Source organism: Tripterygium wilfordii, chromosome 1 (genome assembly GCF_013401445.1).
Source record: "Tripterygium wilfordii isolate XIE 37 chromosome 1, ASM1340144v1, whole genome shotgun sequence".
Taxonomy (NCBI): domain Eukaryota; kingdom Viridiplantae; phylum Streptophyta; class Magnoliopsida; order Celastrales; family Celastraceae; genus Tripterygium; species Tripterygium wilfordii.
This window is the reverse complement of record NC_052232.1, coordinates 8,355,977-8,378,436: the sequence shown is the minus strand read 5'-3', so window position 1 is coordinate 8,378,436 and position 22,460 is coordinate 8,355,977. Positions and strand designations below refer to the sequence as shown.

At 37.8% G+C, this 22,460-nt stretch overlaps 3 protein-coding genes across 4 annotated transcripts; 2 read left to right on the top strand and 1 right to left on the bottom strand.

Moving 5' to 3' along the window:
* LOC119996092 (pentatricopeptide repeat-containing protein At1g09900) lies at positions 1–6,856 on the bottom strand. 2 transcript variants are annotated; one of them, XM_038842642.1, is made up of 3 exons: positions 3,981–6,856; positions 1,967–2,120; positions 1–573 (listed from the first exon to the last, which is right to left on the bottom strand). In XM_038842642.1, exon 1 carries the CDS (start codon positions 6,583–6,585, stop codon positions 4,051–4,053), a length of 2,535 nt encoding a protein of 844 aa, XP_038698570.1. In that variant the 5' UTR covers positions 6,586–6,856; the 3' UTR covers positions 1–573; positions 1,967–2,120; positions 3,981–4,050. The 2 variants fall into 2 exon arrangements, 1 of the variants encoding a protein (XP_038698570.1); XR_005467803.1 differs by having other exon boundaries at positions 82–573; positions 6,659–6,847.
* Positions 6,857–8,649: 1,793 nt separating this feature from the next.
* Positions 8,650–13,105, top strand: LOC119983782 (putative hydrolase C777.06c). The gene is made up of 8 exons (XM_038827542.1): positions 8,650–9,022; positions 9,551–9,686; positions 10,991–11,118; positions 11,820–11,967; positions 12,048–12,153; positions 12,328–12,532; positions 12,697–12,758; positions 12,860–13,105. The coding sequence occupies exons 1-7, from the start codon at positions 8,805–8,807 to the stop codon at positions 12,752–12,754; spliced, it is 999 nt and encodes a 332-aa protein (XP_038683470.1). The 5' UTR covers positions 8,650–8,804; the 3' UTR covers positions 12,755–12,758; positions 12,860–13,105.
* Positions 13,106–15,856: 2,751 nt separating this feature from the next.
* On the top strand, positions 15,857–20,130 carry LOC119984219. Its single transcript, XM_038828100.1, has 6 exons — positions 15,857–16,393; positions 16,990–17,161; positions 17,357–18,049; positions 18,908–19,346; positions 19,438–19,519; positions 19,785–20,130. The coding sequence occupies exons 1-6, from the start codon at positions 16,364–16,366 to the stop codon at positions 19,992–19,994; spliced, it is 1,626 nt and encodes a 541-aa protein (XP_038684028.1). The 5' UTR covers positions 15,857–16,363; the 3' UTR covers positions 19,995–20,130.
* The last annotated feature ends 2,330 nt before the right edge of the window (positions 20,131–22,460 follow it).

Sequence of the window (22,460 nt, the reverse complement as noted above, 5' to 3'; positions counted from 1 at the left end):
TTGGCTCAACGTTTCTCATGGTATTTGATCCAATTTAATGAGCCAAATCCAACAACCCGTGCACCACACCCTTGGAAGTACTAAAAGAAAATTCACACTTCGAAGAAATTGATAATTTTCCAAGATTTGTTAGAAACAAAGCATGAGAACTAAAAATGGACAACCTTATGAAGATTCATTCAATCAAGGATTGTGGACCATGTCATGATAATCAAACTCAAATGGACAAATCTAATAAACCAAAGCACATGTGGCCAGGGTTAAGATTGATTGCAGGTTCCTACGCTGATAACTATTCTTGTCACAGTTCGAGTAGGAATCGTCTTCTTCTTCGTTGTCGTCATCATTGTCATTGACGCTTTGTCCCAGACAATAAAATGACCTAATGGGCTTAAAGGTATAAATTAATCAGCAAATATTGAAGAAAGAAGACGTACTGACCATAACTGCACATTTTTTGTCAGTGGATTCGCTGCTCCGATGCATATAAGTAAGAATGTTCCATATGGTGTCTTTCAGTCGAGCTTAGCCATCTGAAAAGATAGCACTTCCATCTACTTTGCCGAGGACCCACTTCACCAAGGAGAAAATGAGAGTGTCACAAGCCATAATATAACTGGAATGCTCAACTGCACAATAATTTGCAGAAATATGGCAATGGAGGTAAACATGATAAAAGTTGCCAAATGCACCCACAAAACCTGCTCCTGCAACTATCAGCAATACCTTCACATTTTCACAAAGCATATTTACATTGATACTCCAACTGTCACCGAACAGTAAAAATTAAGACGACCATACCCTGTAAATAGATGTTCGATAAATCTATAAGGATGTATATTTTGAGCTAAAATATTAATCCCTTTAATTGTGACATTGGCTGAAATCAACTAGAAAGAGGTTTTCATAAACAAACCACTGGCCCAAGTACAGTCTATAATTTGACATTTAGGTCATTTAAGCTTTTAACGTCATGGATCAACCGTGCAAGGTTTTACACATAAGAGGATTGCTACCACCCACTTGTCCAAGACAACTAATTTTGGAAAAAAAAATTCACTAACAAAGCTAGACAACTTGGAGACAGGAAGAAACATCACAAACCATGATCATATAACAGTCGAGAAAGAATTTGATAGCTATCGTCACATAGCAAATAGAGATAATCATCAACTTGCATATTCTGAATTTTGATCTTAGTCGCGCTAAACAGGTGAAACTTTGTACTATTAAAGTGGGACTAGTACGGAAGGACTACGTGTGGATAGTCAGAAACAATTAGGAAAGCCAAAGTTGATAGCTGTTGTCCCATAGCAGATAGAGATATTCATCAACTTGCATATTCTGCATTTTAATCTTACGCGCACTAAACATGTGAAACTCTGTACTATTAAAGTGGGACTAGTACGGAGGGAGTAGTACAGAGGGAGTAGGTGTGGATATTTTGGAAACAATTAGGCCAGCCAAAGTTGCTAGCTGCCGTCATATAGCAAATAGAGATATTCATCAACTTGCATATTCTGTATTTTAATCTTATGCGCACTAAACATGTGAAAATTTGTACTATAAATTGGGACCAGTATGGAGGGACTAGTGCAGATAGCCCTAAACAATTAGGCCAACCAAATAGCAAATAGAGATATTCATCCACTTGCATATTCTGCAGTTTGATCTTAGATGCACTAAACATGTGACTAGTGCGGATAGTCCAAAACAATTAGGACAGCCAAAATTGATGAATAATATTCACATACAGATGCATAATGAAACCCTACTGATACATCAAATTTCACAAGAATTATATTAATTAATTAGTAAAAGCCATTTTACATATGGGTAGTCAGTCCCATATAACAGTATGATTAAAATGAGAAAGATTAAAAATTCTTGCTCCCATGTATTGCCATGTGACAACTGAAAGGCTAAACAGACATCAATTTGGAGAAAGATGACAATGGAGGCAAACCTGATAAAAGTTGTTACATGCAGCCCTCTAAACCTCAAAATCTGCAAGTGGGGAAGATTGTCCTTGAGTGAAATACGCACCCACCTGCCCAACTCCCGCCACTATCTGCAACTCCTTTACATATTCACAACGTAGAATGACATTCATTCTCCAACTGCAAAACAGATTCAAGTCATCTTTGCAGTGAGATAGTGTTAACCACTGAACCCATAACTCACACTCAACACACACTTCCACAAAAATTACTTGCATATTCACTCAAGGAAACTTATTATCAAGTTCAACAACAGAGCAGCTTGCATTTTGAAAATGGAAGCAGCCGTTAAGAGTTTGGAAAATATTGTCACTAGTTAGCATATTTGTAATCTTCACTCTTTCAGAATAATGCATTTCAAGTTTAGCTATTCAATAAATTTTCAATGTCACTGAAAAATATCAATTCAAAAGACAAACTTCAGGAAGGAAAGAGAGACAATATCCATAAAATGCCAGTTTGCTACATCTATAAAGAAATAGCATTCCCAATTTGCTTAATATCACTTCTACAGTGTTCACGCATCTATTTTCCAGTAGAACATACATTCTCAATTGTGATTCAGCACATAAATTGACTTATCCACATGATATATAGTTACATTAGAATAGTTTCTAAATGCAATTCCAAAACAAGTGGCTTTCAACTATCCGATTAATGCCAAAAGAATAGAAGAATCACGATGTAACTGGTTTTAGCCGAATAATGTCTTGATTGCACCCACATAAAGAAGTCGGTTAGACAGAAAAAAAAATTCAAAATTTGGTCACGGACCAATATCTCAACCACAACTAATCCACCGGCGATAACGCCTGCTCCAATCGATGTGAGAATGACATAAGGCCCCTTACATATAAGGTTCCAACATCTAAGAATGCTTTCAAGGAGCATGGTGTTTGACAAGAACTGACAAATAGAGTTGCTTTCAAGGACAAGTCGCTTCACTTGCAACTTGCAAGCAAATTGAGTTCAGTATCCAAAATGCCAGAACCAGAGGTATTAACTTGAATATCACGTAGCTGATTCCACCTTGATTCTAATCTGGATGCATTAAAAACAACTGATGGATTTGTAATAAATTTTAAAAAAAGAATTATTTCCATCCTACAGGGTTAAATACTCAGAGCTTATAAAACTAAGCCACCCATGCATCCTCTAAGCCAAATGAGAGCAGCGTAAGGCATCTTGGCCATCAGATTAATGGATATACCAAGATTCATAAACTGTTAGCCAACTGATCAACTTTTCACATAGTTGCAGTTGAAGGCATTTTCAGAATTCCAACCACTGGGACATAATTTATGAAACAATAGCGGACTAGGTGCCTGACTATACTTGATCTATTTGAGCTCCAAACTAAAGTATCCGTTAGTAACTTCTTTCGGCGCATATTTCATGAGTAAGGGGAGTTGAGACTGTAACATATTGTTTCAAGGAAGGCTCCATTTTATCCTCAAATCCCACTGCAGCTTTCTGATTATATCTATTACTATTAGCATGAAAGAGTAACAACAAAGTTCTAATGTTTACATTTTAAGCTTTTAGTCATGGAAATATCTTGTGTGAAGGCAACTCCATAAGAACATCAGAAACAGTGAAAAGTAAAAGATAAGAGAACTGACAACATAACAGCAAGTGCAAGATTGATCATATGAATTCACTTTAGAGAAAATAACGCTTGTCAAGTTTATCGACTGCAAAAATATATTAAGTTTTATTGCCCTCTTTAGACCACTACTCTCCAGCCACATAAAGAAATGAAAAATCAAGAGCACACATCAAGAAACAGTAAAGAGAAACGTCAAAAGGAAAGTAAAATTTTACTTCGGAGAGTTAATTACAAAAGTACGCACCTATTGATAAAATACGACAAGAAACAAACTTGAGCAAAAGGAATATCAGAAGATTCTTCTAGCGCAGAAAGGAAGCTCGCGTAAATAGATTCAGAGATATAACAAAAGAAAGTAGGAAACATCTTACCAGTTCCCACTTTAAAGCCCTGGGGATCATATGGAAACTATCTGAATTTGAGCTATAATGACCTTCCGCTTCACGACTGCTCTGGGTGCTGAGGTAAAACACAACCACGCTCAACAAGCCGTAACATAAGGTTATCTGCTTCCTCTTTTTTTCCTTCTAACATCAGTCGTTTGCTCACCTTCTCACATAACTTTATATTAGGAATAAGATTCCGGTTAAACATACGACAAGCTACTTTATATGCTGATAGAGGAATCCCTTTGCTCAAATAACTTTCCATAAGCACATAGCATGTATTAGCATCAATTCTTGAAGCTGTTCTCAAAACTTTACCCAAGAGTTTATCTGCTTCCTCCAGATTTCCAAAACTACATAGCTTCTCGATAACTTGATTATACACTGTTCTACATTTTTGCCTTGAAAGCATTCTCTCTAATAGTTTAACCAACTCTTCCACTCTACCCCATTGACAATAACAGTGAATTACTGTTCTGTAAGTAACCTGTGTCGGAACCAAACCCTTTTGAAGCATCTTCATTGTAAGTTCAGTGGCCTCTTCTATCCTACCTTTCTTGCCCAAAGCATTAATTACAGCCGTGTAAGTGACAGCATCAGGGTGCTTGTTACTTAGAAACATATCATCAAGCAATGACATAGCAGCCTCCAAGTCATCCTTTTGACAAAATCCATTGATAACGGTGGTAAAGTTCACCGCATTGACAGCACAACCCTTGTTCAGACAATCCTCCATGAATCTTTTACTCTCATCCACTCTTCCATCTCGGCAAAGTGACTGAATAAGTAAATTAATGTCAACTGGCGTTGGAAAAAATCCCTTTCTAACCATTTCCCTGACCACGTCACAGGCCTCAGACAATTTTCCTTCCCTACGCAACCCATGCATCAGAACACAATAAGTGATGGCATTTGGAGTCCACCATTCTTCCTCGCTCATATTCATAATCTCTCTTGCCTCCAATGAGTTCCCGTTCCGACAAAGCCCATTTAACAAGGCTGTATGTGTCACAGTGTTTGGCTTGCAGCCATGCTTGTACATGTGCTGCAGCATCTTTTTAGCTTGGTCAAGCTTTCCAACCCGACAAAGCCCATTAACAATGGAAGTGTAAGTTACTACATCAGGGATGCAGCCCTTGGAGAACATTTCATTGACAATTTCTTTTGCTTGGTCCATCCTTCCCTCCTTACAGAATGAGTGAACAATAGCACTATATCCAACTTTATCAACTCGAAATCCCTTATCTTCTGCTTCTCTTAAGAATTCAAGAGCCTCATCTGCATGACCATGCTTTGAAAGCATGTGAATGAGAGTATGATAAGTAACCTGGTCTGGAAACAAATTACTATCTTTTACCATTTTCTCCAACAAGCTCCTTACATCATTAGTCCTTTTTTCCTTGCAAAGAAATCCCATCACTGTGTAGTAACTAACTTTATCAGGGGAGCATCCTTTAGATGGCATTTCAGCAATCAGCTCCACTGCATCTTCTATTCGATGCACATCACAATATCCTTTGATCAAACAATTGTAGGTGACAACATCGGGTTTAACTCCAACAAGTTGCATTCGTTCAAAAAATTTCAATGCCTTGTCCAACCTATTTCCCTTCACCAAAACATATATTGCAGTGTTACATATTAACAGATCAGGTTCAATACCAGCTTTCTGCATCATTGACAAGACCCGCATTGCATTCCTCAATTCCCCTGCTCGACTATAGGACACCATCACATAGCTAAAAGCTTCAGGTTGACGCTCAATTCCCCTTCGAGCCATGAGCCGTAAAACCCGCCTAGCACCTTGACACAATTTAGTCTTACTAAGAATCTCAAGCATCGCATAATAGACAATTGGGTTGTGCAGGTACCGCCACTGCCGATCAGCCCAATAAAAGAATTTCAAAGCCACCCGTTCATCAGCCTGAGAGTGCAAAACAGCACAAACTTGCCGTGGCTTGAGGCTTCTTAGCGAGCGCCTTAAAAGCCATTCATGCTTGGGGTTCCATGCTGACCTCACTTCAATCAACCTACAAATTTCTCTCACCAAAGGGTGTCTGAATTCGTCTTCTTGCAACTCAACTCTTCTGATTTCTTTTTTATGTTCACCGTTTTGATTATAAGAATTCAAAACTGAACAATCATCATCGTCTTTATCATCATCACCATCCTCTCCTTCATCAAGTTCACTGGATTCGTCAAACCCCTCAGAACTATCAAAACTAGGACTTTGATCCTCCAGACACTCACCTTTATCATTAGCAAAGGAACCAAAAGCGCCACAATCACTGAATTTAGTTTGTCCAACTTTACCAAACCCATTATCATCGTAATCAAATTCAACATTTCCCACACAATGGGTACTACAATTAGTGCTTAAATGAGAATCAAAGTTAATATTTACCGATGATGAGGAGAAATATGCGTTAATCGTAAAACGAGTCACGGAATGTGCAGAAAAAAGTCTTATTGGTACACGAGCAACTACATCAGACTGAATAAAAGTACTGAAGAGAAAGGAATGGAGAAACCCAAAAGGTTTAGTCAGGGTTTTCCGAACCGTCGAGTAGCAATTCGAAATAAACAACATTGCAACTCAAGGCAAGAGATTCAAATAAGAGAATAGTAAGCTCCTACAGTAACATGAGGAAAATTACACCTACTTTGGAGTCTCTTGCTATCACCGCGCCTACTCCGGGATGGACTGTAGCGGGTTCGGGGTCGAAATTACTACTTCTTTGTCGCCTTTGTATCGGAGGAGGCTTTCTTGCGGTGGCATCAACGAATGGAGGGAGCTCAGCGGAGCAAATTGCCTTTCGAGCTCCCGAAAAATTTAGAGGATAACAAATCCAGGGCGGGCTTGATCCAATATGAAAGACGGGTTAGGTGGGCAGCACCGGGACCAATTCTAATAATATAAACCCAACCCAAAACTAAGGACCTTTTTGACAAAGGTGATCGGGTTGGCCGGTTGGGAGAAGTTGTGTTGGGCCGGGCCCATCAGGGGGTCATGCGTGTCAAAGTCTTCAGTCTCCACTTTCCAGTAAAATATAATCCCAATTCCCAAACTTCTAACATCAAAAATGTATACGAAACTGATACATAGTCCATCAGCACCAGTTTGGCGGTTCATGAAAGCCAAACAGGTTTATTCCACTTTTTTATCCCATAATTCGTTGTCCAAAATTTATTATTTTAATATAGATTCCAGTGTTTTTTAAAACACGATCTATAATTCATTGTTTTAGTTATGAATCCATTGTTTTTGAAATTCCATTGAACAATGAAATTAAGATCCACACGATAAAACTCATCGATAATGGATCTTGTTAGAAAGAGTTTTATACGTTGATTCCGAATATGTAATTTTTTAGAAAAATCTAACATGTATTTTGAGAGTTAAAACGTTTAAAATTTTATTTAAGAGACTTGCGCTTCCATATGTTATCACTATAGGGGCTACTTAACACTACTGAAATCTATATATAATGGTTTAGAGTTTATACCCCACATCATAGTAGACAATTATTTTTTTACTAAAAAATAAAATATATGTGATTTGTATGTTAATTTATCTGGACTCTATGAACATATATATGATAATAATGACCTGATTTATGACATGGGAACTCGCAGCTATTACCTTTTAGATGTGTACGGAGTAAATTTATTGGCCTTATCCGCGCAAAAACTCACAAAGCCGTATTGTAAAATATATTGAAAATGTTAATTTTAATTGTAGTATTTGTTATTTTAAAATTTTATATTTTATTGTCATTTCTCGTTCACTCACTAGCTAAATTCAAAACCGTGTGTCTTAGTCCACAATCTCAAGCTAACCCGAGAAACAACTCAACGGACTTTTTTAGTTTTCTGTATTTAGTGTGATAAATAGATAATTAAAATTAATTATTATGTGGACTTAAAAATATGTACGACTATACGTCAACAATGTTGAGGCTGTGACGTCAATAGTGAGCCTTTTAGATCCTACCGGAACAATGAAACGGGCAACCCTTTGTGGTCGGAGACAATCCATCGCTCGAGTCATTCTTCAGAGAGATAAATCAAAGTAATAAAAGTAATGAATTCTTAATGCATACATCGTCTCAGGTGAATAATGCTTTTTATAGGTGCGGTGGGGTGTGTCAGTTGAGACTTTCTTATCTCAGATTCCCCGTTTGAAATTTGAATAATGATTCATCTTAATCTTCACTTAGTTTAAACTTGAATGCTTTGAATTCAAATACACAAGTATTTACATGAGGGAATTCTCTGTGAAGTATTCATTTCTTGAGTTGAGTCTAGATACCACTTCCTCAATACTTTATGCAAAGTTGTTAAGATTACGAAACTATTGAGATTCTCACATTACCATTTATCATTTCATTGGATTGACTTCCTAGTTCGACTTTCTTTCGATTGTCTCTGGAAAGTCATCCCATCTGCCTTCGTATGCTGAATAGGCATATGTCATTTTTTATTCATCCACATATTATTAGAAAAAGATTAATTTATTGTAAATTTTGGGAAAAGTGATAATATTGCGAAATCTTCATGCACAAAAGTGTGTTTTGTCTTTTTTTAATCTAAAAAAAAGCACTCCTTTTGGGCTCCCAATGGAATATTCTCGACAATGTGGTCGTTCACGTGGTCCACCACCCGCGATTAGGATTTAGGCATCAACCGCCAAAACCGTCGTCCTTCGCGGGGCGTGATATCTCAGCGGAATTCAATTCCCTCCCTTCCGCCTCCACATTTAATACGCCTCTTTTTCTCCTCTACCGAATCGCAATCAAACAAAGAAGAATGGAGGCTCAGAATCCCCTCCAAAACGGCTGCGTCTCCGATTGCACTCCGTCAATGCCCGATCATCACCGGAGCGATGGATCTGCTCTCATCTTCCTTGGGACGGGATGTTCGAGCGCTCTCCCCAACGCAATGTGCCTTCTCCAGCCCTCCGATCCTCCCTGTGCCGTCTGCCATCAGGCGCTCTCTGTTCCACCCGAGCTCAACCCTAACTATAGGTCTACTTTCGTGTCTCAACCTTTTAGAGATTTGTGATCTTATGTTTCAATGTGATCTGGTATTTCTGGATTTATTTTTGGGCGTATAGATATAAGTTCTGGTTCGATTAGTTTTTTTTCATTCCGTCCTGGCTATGAAAATTCCGAATATCAAATAATTGAAGCAGTAAAGTTGGATTCTGTTTCTTGAATTTTAACAATGCCTTTGATTGTACATCATGATGGTCTTATCTGAGTGAAAACTTGTTTGTTGAGTAATTGATGTTGCTACGGCTTTGGATGTATTTGTTTATTTTATCTGCTATTAAAGATGCTTCACCTACTTTAAACTGATGGTACTTGGGCATAGCTGGAAGTTGATTTGTATTTGTATGTTAACTTAATGTAATCTTGGGGCTTCAAGGGATTTGTTGTTTTGTTGATTACCAAAATTGACATAAAAGGAATTAGCATAACAAAAAAATCTGAGATGCTGTGCAATGGCCTTAAATTTATGAGTTTGGATACTTTTGAATCGTGAATATACAGGTGCAACACATCTCTTCTAATTGATTATTGTCAAAGTGATGGTAAACACAGCTATTTATTGATTGATGTTGGGAAGACGTTTAGGGAACAAGTGCTTCGGTGGTTTACTTTCCATAAGATCCCTCAAGTGGACTCTGTGAGTTTTCTTGGCAGCTACTTTTCTCAATTTATAATCATGTTTATTATTGTTTAGATCTTATGGTTTTTTGGCATCTTAATCCTTGCCTTATCTATCCTTCTAAGACATGAGATAAATCTTGCACATGTCGCTGTCTCTGGATAGTTTGAAAAACGATGATCAGGGAGAGGCAAGAGTTCTTCCCTCGTACAACTATAAAACAGTGTATGAATGACATAGCCTGCAATGCGGCATATGAAGCCACTTATTGCCATTTAGTGTCGACATCAGGAGGTTATGTGATTATCTTGATTTTACATTGTTAATAGTCTCATAAATTTCGATAATCCAAGTGAACACATAAACAAGAGAAGGTCAATAAGAGAACACGAGTATCATAATTTGTCAAGCATATGCCACTGATGATGTAGATAGTTGCAAGAGGATCCATGTAGCCTGTTTTTGATAGCTGGGATTGAACCAGATCTCAGAATTGAGATAGTAGTATAGTACACTTAAAAAGTTTACTAGATTGTGTGTGTGCAAGTGTGCACCAGCCCATGTGTGTATTTTGTGTGTGTGCGTGTGTAAGCAAAGAACTTGCAAACATTGGTTGTCATATAGCAACCATAAATGACTACCTTGACCAGATAGGTGGATCAAAGTAACAGCCCTAACAAGAAAGCTTGAAATATTCAGCTAAAATCCTTGGAGTCAAATAGCATTTTCTCCTACAGGAGAGGGTTGGATGTGAGGTAGTTGGATGAGTTCACTTGGTTCATTCACTGCATGATCTTTTACAAATAACAAATTGAGCTCCCAATTTCCAGATATCTGGCCAATTGTTATTCATAGAGAGAATGCTGTGGCTCACAACAGTGTCTGACTTAGCTGTCAGAAGAATTAAAAAGTGCTGGAGTCGTTTTGGCAGTGCTGTAGTTTTTTTGGGCATTCTCAAGTCTTTTTGAATTTTGAATATAAGTTCAGGGGATGATTATGAAAACTTGCAAAAAGCAAGCTTCATGTATTTATATATTCTTCTGAAACTTTATAGCTTAAGGCACTAGCAATTCCATTGATCTTTAATGTAGTTCTGAATTTATGATGCATGCTTCTCCTTAAAGAATAAAATAAGCTGCATATATTTATATACGCTTCTGAAACTCTTATAATTTAAAGCACTAGTATTTTAATTGATCTTTAATGTAGCTCTGAATTTGTGATGCATGCCTCTGCTTAGAACTAGTCTTATGTCTCTGTTTTTGATACCTGAACCGCACATTTTTTTAGGGTTTCAGAACTAATGTTTACATGGCCTGCAGATTCTTTTGACCCACGAACATGCTGATGCAGTTCTTGGTCTGGATGATATACGAGCCGTGCAACCATTTAGTCCTATAAATGATATTGATCCAACTCCTATTTACCTTTCTCAGCATGCAATGAATAGGTACTACCTAAAGTACTCCAGTTCAGCTTGGTCTTTTGTTTTCCGAGAAATTAGTGAATTGTTGCAAATAAATTTTTATTATCATGATATGCAGATATTGAAAAAAAAATTCTGATGCTAATGGAGTTTATTCGTGGCACCTGAAATTATAATCTTAGGGTTGACAGTTTAATTGATAATAGAAGATTGCAAGTACAAGTTGATGGTTGTTTTAATGCTTTTTGTTAGTTCAATTATTTTGCTTGTGTTTCTGTGTTCAATGTTATCTTTTTATGCATGCATGCAATTGGCACACACAAACACCACAGACATGATAATACCTTCATCGTCACATACTCTCCACAGACACCAAAGTGGGCTTTTTGTGTAGAATTGAAAATAAACATGAAAGTGAACGCAGAACAATAATCTAATAACCGAACTTAGACAAACGGCCTTTTCTTTTTAAAAATCAATGCATGATCGTGTGAATTCAAATCCATGATTTGTCTCTGATATCAAATAAATCAACAAATGTTATCAGAAATATTAACTGTTAGTTAATAAACCAAAGAAATTTTTAGGTAATAGAATGGGTTTGGGAGGAGGGGAGATACATTTGCATAAAATCCTTATTGAAAGTGCTCACTCCCTTTTCTTTTTCTTTTTCTTTTTTTGTTGATGTTTATCTAATCAATTGGGACTCCATTTCCTTGCTGCAGCATTTCAACAAAATTTCCATACTTGGTTCGGAAAAAACTAAAGGAAGGCCAAGAAGTTAGACGGGTTGCACAGCTTGACTGGAAGATAATTGAAGAACACTGTGATAAACCGTTTGTTGCCTCAGGCCTACACTTTGTTCCATTACCAGTTACTTTCTCTAAAAATCTCTCTAAATTTTTTTTTGTTCCTTCTGTCAATGTTTCTTATGCTTGTTTAACTCAATCCAGGTTATGCATGGCGAAGACTATATCTGTTTGGGTTTTCTTTTTGGTGAAAAAAGCAGAGTAGCTTATATATCTGATGTTTCGCGCATTCCTTCTACTACAGAATATGGTGAGTCTTAATTGGGTTGATCTTGCTTGTAAGTTTATGTTAGCAGATATGTTTTCCTAGACCAATTACATGTCTCATCTGCTTGCAAGTGCACATGTCCATATGACAGCAAATTCTAATCTTTTTTTCATCTGTTAAGTATTTTTCAACCTCAGAGAATGTTCAACTTTGCAGTGTTATCTAAGACCGGAGCTGGACAGCTGGATCTTCTTATCCTGGACACATTATACAAGAATGGATCTCATAATACTCACTTTTGCTTCCCACAGACTCTAGAAGCTGTGAAGAAGCTATGTCCAAAGCAAGCTCTGTTAATTGGGATGACTCATGAGTTTGATCACCACAAGGACAATGATTTTCTAACTGAATGGTCTAAAAGGTGTTAAATCCAACTTCCTTTTATCTAAATGATCGCTGTGTTACTGTTTCATGAAAACCACACTTCGCATGATTCAGCTGTTGATCTGAAGTTTCTCTCTTATTGTTAACCTCTCAATCTTCTTACTACCCTAAAATTTGATGTTGTTTCTATTGTTTTCTTAGGGAAGGAATTCCAGTGCAGCTTGCACGTGATGGTTTGAGAATCAGCATAGACTTGTGATAAGGTGCGTTGCCATCCTCGAGACTTGCTTGTTATCCTGAGATAGCATAGAAGCTCCAATTTAGGCATATTTTGACGTATCTCTCTCTCTTATCAATTCGAAAGTATCACACCTGAAGCCCACATAACCAGACCAGGACTATTTTTGAAGCCACAATAGTACGGCTTTGACCTCTCACAGAACATGTTAAACTTGAGTTTATGAGTGTGTGATTGTAGCGTGACTAGCGGTGGACAGTGGCATAATTAACTGCTGTCTGGTTCTTCTATCTTTTGTATGCATGCTAATGATTATTAAGATTGCAGATAAGAAATGCAAGAGCCTATAAATGTATTATTTTGTGATATCTATATGCATGTAACAGGCGAACATATCAGTTATCACAGGTTCAAACCCCCAAAAACAACATTTCTGGATATTATATGGGGGAGGTTACGTAGATTTTGCATGTCTCCATCCATGTCCACTGCAAGAGCAGTACGAGAATTGTTTACCTTTCTTTTGAATCTGAATCTATGTGCAGGTAATTAGATTTGTGCATGTCACATAATTGGGTCCTCAAAGTAAAAGAGGTGCATAAAAACCTAATTGGATATCCACAAACCATATTGAATGTGCAATTTATGATTACAGATAGATAAGAAAAGCAACCGCTTTTCAAAATCTAAATTATGAATGGATTGTGTAGATTTTGCTTTTGGTCTGTTTCAATTAGTCCACACATGATGCCAATTAACTTTCTCAATCATGTGTCCCACATTACTTGATATATGCCATAGAATTAGCATGAATTGCCCCCTCTTTGAATCTACAAACCAACCAATATCTTTCCTGATGCTTTAGGGAGTTGGGGATGATTAATTGAGACATTTCAAGTAGTGCTTCATAAAACTTTATGCCCATTCAAGAGTTTGGTAGCCATCATTGACCATGTATGAAACTAATTCAATTACATGGACTATTGTTTGAACAAGTGAAGGGGGGAAACAACAAGTGAAGAAAAAAGTTTCAAAAAAATTGGAAGGGAATTGATAGGCAAAGGGACCCATGAACAAGATGAAGAAATCCTAAATATTACATAATAGTCAAACCTCATTTCTTTGAATATTTGAGTCCCAACTACCTAATTTCCTTGCAACACTTGGGGCGGTTGCATAAAGTTTGAACTCTCTAAAATGATTAGAGGAAAAATAAAAAAGGAAATTAAAGACCACTTCCTCCCTTAATTTGTCAAAATGTGGTAACCAACGAGAGGTGATTGGGTTGACAATCAACTAGGTTAGGCATATGTGCGCCCAACATTCGATTCTAACAAGAAATATATTTCTTAGCGGCATTTCAAAAAAAATTTGTCAAAATGTGGTCATCATAGGCTTTGATGATCAACCCAAAAGCTTGTTATAATATATTCATCAAACACATTTATTCTAATTAACGATCTTAATAAGAAAGTTGTGTAGTGTGTTTTCCTTTTTAAATTTTTTTTTTTTTTTTTTTGCCATGGAAAATCAACATCAACACAGACAAGAAAAGGGTGGTTGATGACTTGCTCTTCTTAACCTTTTTCTTTTCCGACATTGAGACGTGCTTGTTTACCATGGCTTCTGGATTATTTTTATATTTTTATAAAATTAATCGATGTTAATGAAAAAAAATATTCAAAAGAATTTTATCAGAATCACTGGTATAAAAAAATAACACTTAACATTCCGTAGTTTTGTTCATCCAATTACTAACTGCAGAACACCTCAACTCACCACAATTCATTTGGTGACACACCAAATACTTTTTGTCATCGAAAGTCAATTCACCTCATGACAAGAGGTGAAAACGCAATACATAGTCAAATGGAACCAAAATGTGGCGCGCACAAGTTTTTTCACCAAGTTAACTATATGCCTTTTGGGTTTGCGTGAATCCTCAAGCACTTGTATTGGTTCACCATGTGAAAGTACCGAATAAGTTGTAATATGATGAAGTGACAAATACCAACCAGAGTTTTTGAACTAAAATCAGCTAATTCAAACCCTAACCAAGTATTAGGGTGGGAAAAAATCGGTTTTGGGTTTGTTTCAAGTCGGACAATAGCACATATTTACGAAATATTCACATATTTGGATTCTAACCCGGATTGTCTTTCGGACGTACTTAATTTACCAAACCAAGATTGATTTAAATCTGGACAAGTAAATCGGACAATAACCTAATCCAAGTTAGGGTCTGAACAAGTAAATCGGACAGATTTTTGTGTTTAAATCCGGATCCAGTTTTAAACCGGACAAAAATTTTATATTTGGACCCAAATTACAAACATATAACTTATGTTCAAACTTGATTTAATCTAGGATGAATAAATTCGGTCACGTCTCAATCGAGCAGAATGTAGTGACAAAGGGAAGACTGCACGTGAGCATGGGCTTATAATGCCCATTGTCCACATTCCAGAGTCCCCATCTTTGTTTAATCAATCATCAATACACACACGGTTGAACTGATTAAAGAAGATGTTTTTGGACCCCCAAAATCAATTCTTTTTAGAAAGTTTATGATAAGCAAAACATGTTTATTGGTGACCCTTTTAGCTTTAATCTCCTAGGATTTTGAGTTGAATATTATTTTTATCGATAGATAAGGTTTATTATTGATTTGATACTGTAAAGAGGGTAGTAAAAGCATTTTGAGGGTTATGTGCATGTATATGGAATCCTAGGTCATTTGCTATTAGAAAATACTTGTTATATATTATTGTTTTATGTGGGAAAGAAAAGAGGGGAGGGGAGGAGATTATAAGATTCTGGAGCTATGTACGGCTAGTCCCCCATCAGAGTCTGACAATAAGGAGTAGTTAAATACATTCATGATTCTTTCAGTCACTCACTTGATAAGAATCAACAAGACCCCCTCGATTACTGTGTTTATGTAATTGAGTATCTTTGACTCGTGACCTCACCCCCCCTCCCTCCTTTCTCACAGAAAATTTGATCATTGCATATATGAATATGAGAATATTGTGATGGATAATAATAATTTACACACAACGCAAGGCATGGCAAGATATGCGGGAGAATTTTCAACCTTAAACAAACGACAACATGTGGATTCTCTGTGAGACTATTTGATGGATAAAACTGTTGAAAATAAGACATTTTATGGCAATAACATCTTCTCCTTTTGGGTGACTGATTGATCGATCGATCGATCGAAGACAGTTGTTCAAACCCATCAGTTTTATTACTCTCTGTGTCTCTCAGCTTTGATTTCCCTCCTCACCATCAGTCTTATTACTATATATTAAATAATAATCAGCGGTCAGAGGTGTTAATTAACATGGCCGACCCAAGTCTCGATGGGACCGTTGCTTTCTAACAGGGGGTTAACCCTCCAGATTTGTTTCGAAGTGGGTCATCATCCACTGTGGTCCTCTCGAGTTTCTGTCGCCTACGAAGCTTCTCTGAAGTCTGAAGTCTGAACCCAGAAAGCCACAGAGACTCTGAGAGAGAAGAGAGAGAGGTAGAGAGGCTTCAACCTTCCTCTGCTGTTGGTGCTGCATTTTGGCTGCTCTTAGAGAGAGAGAGTAAAGACTGGTGAGAGAAACAGAAAGGGATCTAATGGATTACGAGAGGATACACAAACCACAGGTATGGTTTCCCTCAGTTGAAGATTGACGGAAATTTCAAAGGACACCCATTTCTTAGTTTTTGTTGGTTTTGAAGGTTTCATGGTTTTTTTCTCTCATTATTTTAAGTTTTTCTGGTTAATGGAGTTTTGGGTTTTTTTTGGGCTTCATGTTAGTGATTCTTCTGAGTGATTATGGCCTTTTTCTTACTTGGATCATTGTGAGTGAAAACTTGATCCTTATGCAGTTATGACATCTGGTTTTATTACAATCTTACATTAGCTGTTTTAGAAATCTGGGTTCTCATGTTTGGGTTGTTTAACTTGCTATTGGGGTCTTGTTTTTCTTTTCTGCAAAGTTCGAGTATCTGTGATTTAAGATTTAACTTTTAATTCTCATGATTGCAGATGCATTTGGGTTGGCCAATATGGTTTTTTTTTTTACTGTTTATTTGCCTTAGAAAATTTACTAAGATATTTGATTTTGGATTGAATAACTTGAAATGGTGTGGATTGTGTTGAATTTACTTTGTCAACAGATATAAGAAAGATTGTGGATCAAAGCCTGATATAGCTTCTTTTTTTTTCCCCTTAAACTGTTTTTGGGGGAAAATTGCAGACTGGTATGATATCTCCAAGTAAGCTGAGGATGAAGTTTATGGGGCCAAACCATCATAGGAAAAAAGATGGATCAAACTGTAACTCAAGGACCTCGCCTACAAAGCTTGAGGATGCTGAGTTTGTCAGAAACAGCTTGTTAGCTTCCAACAGTGGAGATTTTTATGAGGAAGGCCAGTAACTTAATTTTATCTTGATTTTGATGATAAAACCATACGCTGGTGTTGTTCTCCATCGAGAATCTAGACTTGATTTAATTCAACTAGTACATTTTTAGTTGTCCTTTGAGCCTAATGTAAGTAGTTTTATGCACTAAGCATAGCATTTTAATCAAAGACTCTGTATTGAATTAGACATATGTCTTGCAGTTGCAGCTACTAGCTTAGAAGTTTCCTCCGTGCAAGAATCCAGGTCGGTGGTGTCGGAAACCAGCCCAGATGATCCAATTTCTTGCCAGCCAAAGGAGACATTGCGAAGAGAAAATGTCAGTGCTGGTCATGTTAAGATGCAGCAATACTCAAAGGGTGATACAGCTAGCTCGAGTGCAGTTCATCCAATGAGAATACTAGAAGATGAAAGTGTTGATTATGACAGCAATGCTAGTTCATCCAGCTTTGAATTTGATAAAGGGGAAAAATCATCGCACAATCAGCTTTCAAGATCATTCTCTAGACCAGTGCCGTCTAAATGGAATGATGCTGAAAAATGGATCATAAACAGGCATATTGTACAACCTAATTATCCTAAGAGGAATGCTCCATACAACCAAACAAATCGGCTACCAATATCAAATATGGTCAGAGTTGCTCCAGAGGTGGCACACTGTGATCATAAGTCATCAAATAACAGGGGAGCGGAGACTAAGCGAGTAGATTTTTGCCAACCTACGACACAAATGGCATTGGAGAAGTTCTCTTTTGTTCCTCCTGGAAGTCATCCCATTTCGGGTCAAGCATCTGGGGTAAGTGCATGTGGTGATTTGCGTCCTCTGAGTAAGGACTTGAAGGAAGTGGGTCACATGGAGTTATCTTGTACAAGGAGCTCCGCAGAAGATGCAACGGGTAAACTTTTTAATCCCCTGTGCTGTTTACATAAAATGTTGTGGCTTAGTAGATTTTCTGTTGCATATCTAATGTAGGAATACATGACCTCTAATTCGGACCATATGAAGAATATATTGTCTTAAACTTTGTCTTGTCTGTATTTGAATGAAAATCTTTTAGCAGTTAGTTAATTACAGTTTATGGTTGTATCGTGCTTAACAGCATATGTTTCTACTCTTATCATTTCAGCATTTTGCATTTTAAAATTCTCTCTTGTGGATAAATTTTCTTAAGTTCAATGTGATGTGCTTTAAATAATCTATGGTTGTGTTGATCAATTTTCTTAAATTCATACAACTTAAGCCACGCAATCTTGGAGCTGGGACTGCATCTAGATTGCTATCTTTTAGTAATGGAATCCTGTAATGGTTTTATTTTTGTAGAAATGCAAAATGATGGTGTGAAGTTTGTTATATGGAAAATGAAATAGAGGCAAAACAATTTGCGTAACTGATTTAGTTTCCTAGAAGTTCTTGGACTTATATACCAGTCTTGTCGAGGTCCAGTATCCTTGTGCACAAGCTGTTCCGGATGTGCAATCTGAGGGCCAACTTGTAGAGAGTGAAAGTATGAGGTTGTCCATGACTCCATGTTACTGAAATACAAAAAAGCTCTGTTTACCCTATATTTCTTCGTTGGGGTGGGAGAATGTGGAAGGAGAGGCTTTCCGCACATGACATTAGCTATGAGGGAATTTATGTCCCATGATAGTTTCTTGAAAAAATTCTGCTTTTGTCAGAATATGTGACTAAGTAATGTCTTTTTATTTCCCACATCTAATTTAATGTTTTACGATTTAATGAATTTGCAATGCAGTTGTTCCTCCCATAAGGGCAGTTTGCATGAGAGACATGGGTACAGAGATGACCCCTGTTCCCAGTCAAGAGCCTTCGAGAACTGCTACACCTGTTGGCGCAACCACTCCACTTCGTAGCCCAATGTCTTCTATCCCATCTACTCCTCGAAGAGGGGCACCAGCACCCACTCCAACCACTGATGAGGAAACACCGCATCCAATTGAACCCAGCAAAACAGAATTGTCAGAGCAAGAACTGAAGATGAAGACAAGGCGAGAGATTGTAGCCCTTGGCGTCCAGCTTGGTAAGATGAATATTGCTAATTGGGCTAGTAAAAATGAGCTGGAGAAGAATGCGTCCTCTGTTGGGGCCGCTGATAGGGAAGAGCTTGAGCGGGTTGAATTTGAAAAACGTGCAGCTGCGTGGGAGGAAGCTGAAAAATCTAGACACGTGGCGAGGTATTCCTCTACTTGTCTCATTGCATTGTACCCTATCATATAGTCTGTGTTTGATTCTGCCAAGTTGACAAAGGATGTTTGGTTTTCTCAGATTTAAGCGTGAAGAAATCAAAATCCAAGCGTGGGAAAGCCAGCAGAACGCAAAGCTGGAAGCAGAGATGCGGAGGATAGAGGTAATAGTTTGATCATCATTTGTCATCATCCATTAAGCATTTGGCTTTGGCAATCGAACTTCCAAACTATGTGGAATGAGTGGGATGCTGGGATGATGTTTGCGGTTAATTAGTTGTGCACTGGAAAATCCATTCATAACCTTGCATCTAAGCCAAACAAATGTGCATGATTAACAGTACTTTCCCTTGAACTGCAGTTCTGATAAGATCCTCCCGTCGTAGAAATTTTGCTGGTTGTACCGTAAAATTATTGAACTTGATGCAGGCAAAGGTAGAGCAGATGAGAGCCCAAGCTAAAGCAAAAATGGTGAAGAAGATTGCAATGGCAAGACAAAGATCGGAAGAAAAACGAGCTGCAGCAGAAGCCAGGAAAAACCAAGAGGCAGAAAGAAGTGCAGCACAAGCCGAGTATATCCGCCAAACAGGCAGGATGCCATCATCAACCCCTTATATGTGCTGTGGTTGGTTATCCTGAGAACTCTAAGCCTTAGAATGAAATGAAAAAAGAAAGAACTCATAAACTCATCGATCCAAGTGTCATTGCATGGACTTTGTTTGGCATATAATTGTTGGAGTGATTAACCTGTAATCATCAATGGCGTCCTATCAGGTCACTAGAGCGACCCTTTTCTTGCTTCATCTCCTAAAAGACCAATATTTACGTCCTCCGCTAGCATATACACACACAGATAGATACACAGGAATTCTCATATGCGCATCACTTTTGGAGCTCTATCACAGGAATTCTCATATGCGCATTACTTTTGGAGGATGGAGTGAAATGATAAGTGGAGTTCACTGCTTTGAATCTCACATAAGGGTGTAATGTAATAGTCTAAAATAAGGGTCTATGTTTACACTATTGATTGGAAACATGTGGAACCCAAAGCAATGAACCTCACTTGTCATCTTATTATCCACACCATTAAAATGTAACCCTTATTTTACACCCTTACATTAGAGTCTTATGTGATAAATCCTATATATATATATATATATATATATGAAAGCCCATTCGTATAAGTATTTGTATTTAACGGGCTCTTTGTTATCAAAAGGCCCATTCGAATCCTGAAGTACCTGAACAAGCTGGTATAGTCACTAGTGTTGGTACGGGAATTGGACGATGCTTAATGGTCCAGCCTGGTTAAATGTATTGGCCCTACTACTTCGATTGGACACATGGGCCGTGGGTTTGTGAAACGGGCTAGATCACTATCTAAATTTATGGGCCTTGTGGCAATTCGATTATGAGGGAGAGGCGCCGACCTCAGCCCTGCCAAATATTAAGAAAGGCCCATTGAATGAAAAAGAAGAATTTTTGTATTTAACGATCCCATTAGTATCCTGGAGGCCCATTAACAAGGTGGGCTAGTTTACTTATACGAGAATTGGGCATGGCCCAAAAGGCTTCTTAGGCCACCCAGCTCCAGGCGCCAGCAAAGACGGTTGAGTGTAGGGGTGTCCATCGGGTGTGTAGACCCGGAACAACCCGGAGACCCGGCCCGACCCGGTTCTTATCGGACTGGCCCGATGTGATTTTTATCGGGCCGGGTTGAGCCCGGCCCGAATATCAGTTAACAAGGTCGGGTCCCGGGTCTGATAGTTATGTGTTATCGGGTTATCGGGTCACCCGATAACCCGATAACTTATTTAGTTAATTATTACATAATATATATAAAAAAATTACTAATGAAGTCTTAATACTTAATAAATTAATATAATACCATTAAGTCATTAACAGAAGTGAGAAGCTTGACCCATATCAAAAGTAGCTTAAGCTCTTCCGCCTCATCGTCTCTCCACTCCAATATCCATCAACCACCACCTCTACGACTACAAGCACACTCACCGGCCACCGCATCCATTGCATTCTCTGATACTTTGTTGCTTCTAATGATGGAGTTCTGATGTCATTGTCATCTATTATCCTGATTTCAAGAGAAGAATCGCTGGGTCTTAAGGTATTTTTAGGTTTTCTCACACTTTTGGGACTGACTCTCCCTTACTCTGTTACTATCTTCATCACTTGGTCTCTGTCAAACTCGCTCTCTATTACAATTATGCCAGCGCCTGGAACCAGATCGGAGAACATCAATTGTGAGCACTGGGCATCTCGATTTCGCTGGGGAGGGATTGGATTTTGACCTATCGCATAGCAGACGGCTGATTTGCCAACTCTGGTATGATGATTTCCCTTATTCTTAATTGAATTGTTAATTTTCTAATATTGATTCCATGATTTGCTTTATTGCTTTGTGTTGCGAAATTACTTTGCTTTATTGCTTTATTGCTTTGTGTCTACTAGCTCCCTGTGGACTGATCTTTGATGAAACAAGAAGGTTAGGAATGTTGATGGATTGTTCTTTTAATCATGTATGTTGATCTTCTTGCTTCTTTAGGGAGGATATCAAATACTTTATTGATCATTGAGAATGATGTCCCTGACTGTATAATAACTCTGTTTATACGGCTGAAAGTTATGAATTCTTCAATGAATAATACCAGGTGGTTTCTCTAAAAAAACAACACAAGATTACTTTAATCCACCCTAATGTTATCCCATCTAAGTCCATTTCAATCCACCCTAATGTTGTTCATATCAATGTCACATTGTGTGCAAGAGATTTTGTCCACCCTAATGTTGCCTACTATGCATACTGCATTATAAACTTATATTGCAAACTGTGCATTATTGGTTTACTGCCTACTATGAATCTTAATAATGCAGATGACAAGAACTAAAAGGAGAAATCCTCCTCTACCACCAACAGTACCTACACTTATGGGTCCACCTCCACCACCAGTACCTCCAGCTCCTACACCTACTCAAACTGAAGAGATCAGAAGCTTGGGATCATTTCAAGAGAGTGGTAGTAGAAGGGAAAGATACAGAAGCTATATGCAATCATTGTGGGGCTAAATACATGGCTGATGGCAA

Coding starts and splice junctions, on each gene's coding strand:
- LOC119996092 (XM_038842642.1), bottom strand. CDS start 6,585: ATGTTGTTTATTTCGAATTGCTACTCGACGGTTCGGAAAACCCTGACT.
- LOC119983782 (XM_038827542.1), top strand. CDS start 8,805: ATGGAGGCTCAGAATCCCCTCCAAAACGGCTGCGTCTCCGATTGCACT. Junction 11,119..11,819: donor TCTCAGCATGCAATGAATAG/GTACTACCTAAA, acceptor TCCTTGCTGCAG/CATTTCAACAAAATTTCCAT. Junction 12,154..12,327: donor TCCTTCTACTACAGAATATG/GTGAGTCTTAAT, acceptor TCAACTTTGCAG/TGTTATCTAAGACCGGAGCT.
- LOC119984219 (XM_038828100.1), top strand. CDS start 16,364: ATGGATTACGAGAGGATACACAAACCACAG. Junction 18,050..18,907: donor CTCCGCAGAAGATGCAACGG/GTAAACTTTTTA, acceptor TTTGCAATGCAG/TTGTTCCTCCCATAAGGGCA. Junction 19,347..19,437: donor AAATCTAGACACGTGGCGAG/GTATTCCTCTAC, acceptor TGGTTTTCTCAG/ATTTAAGCGTGAAGAAATCA.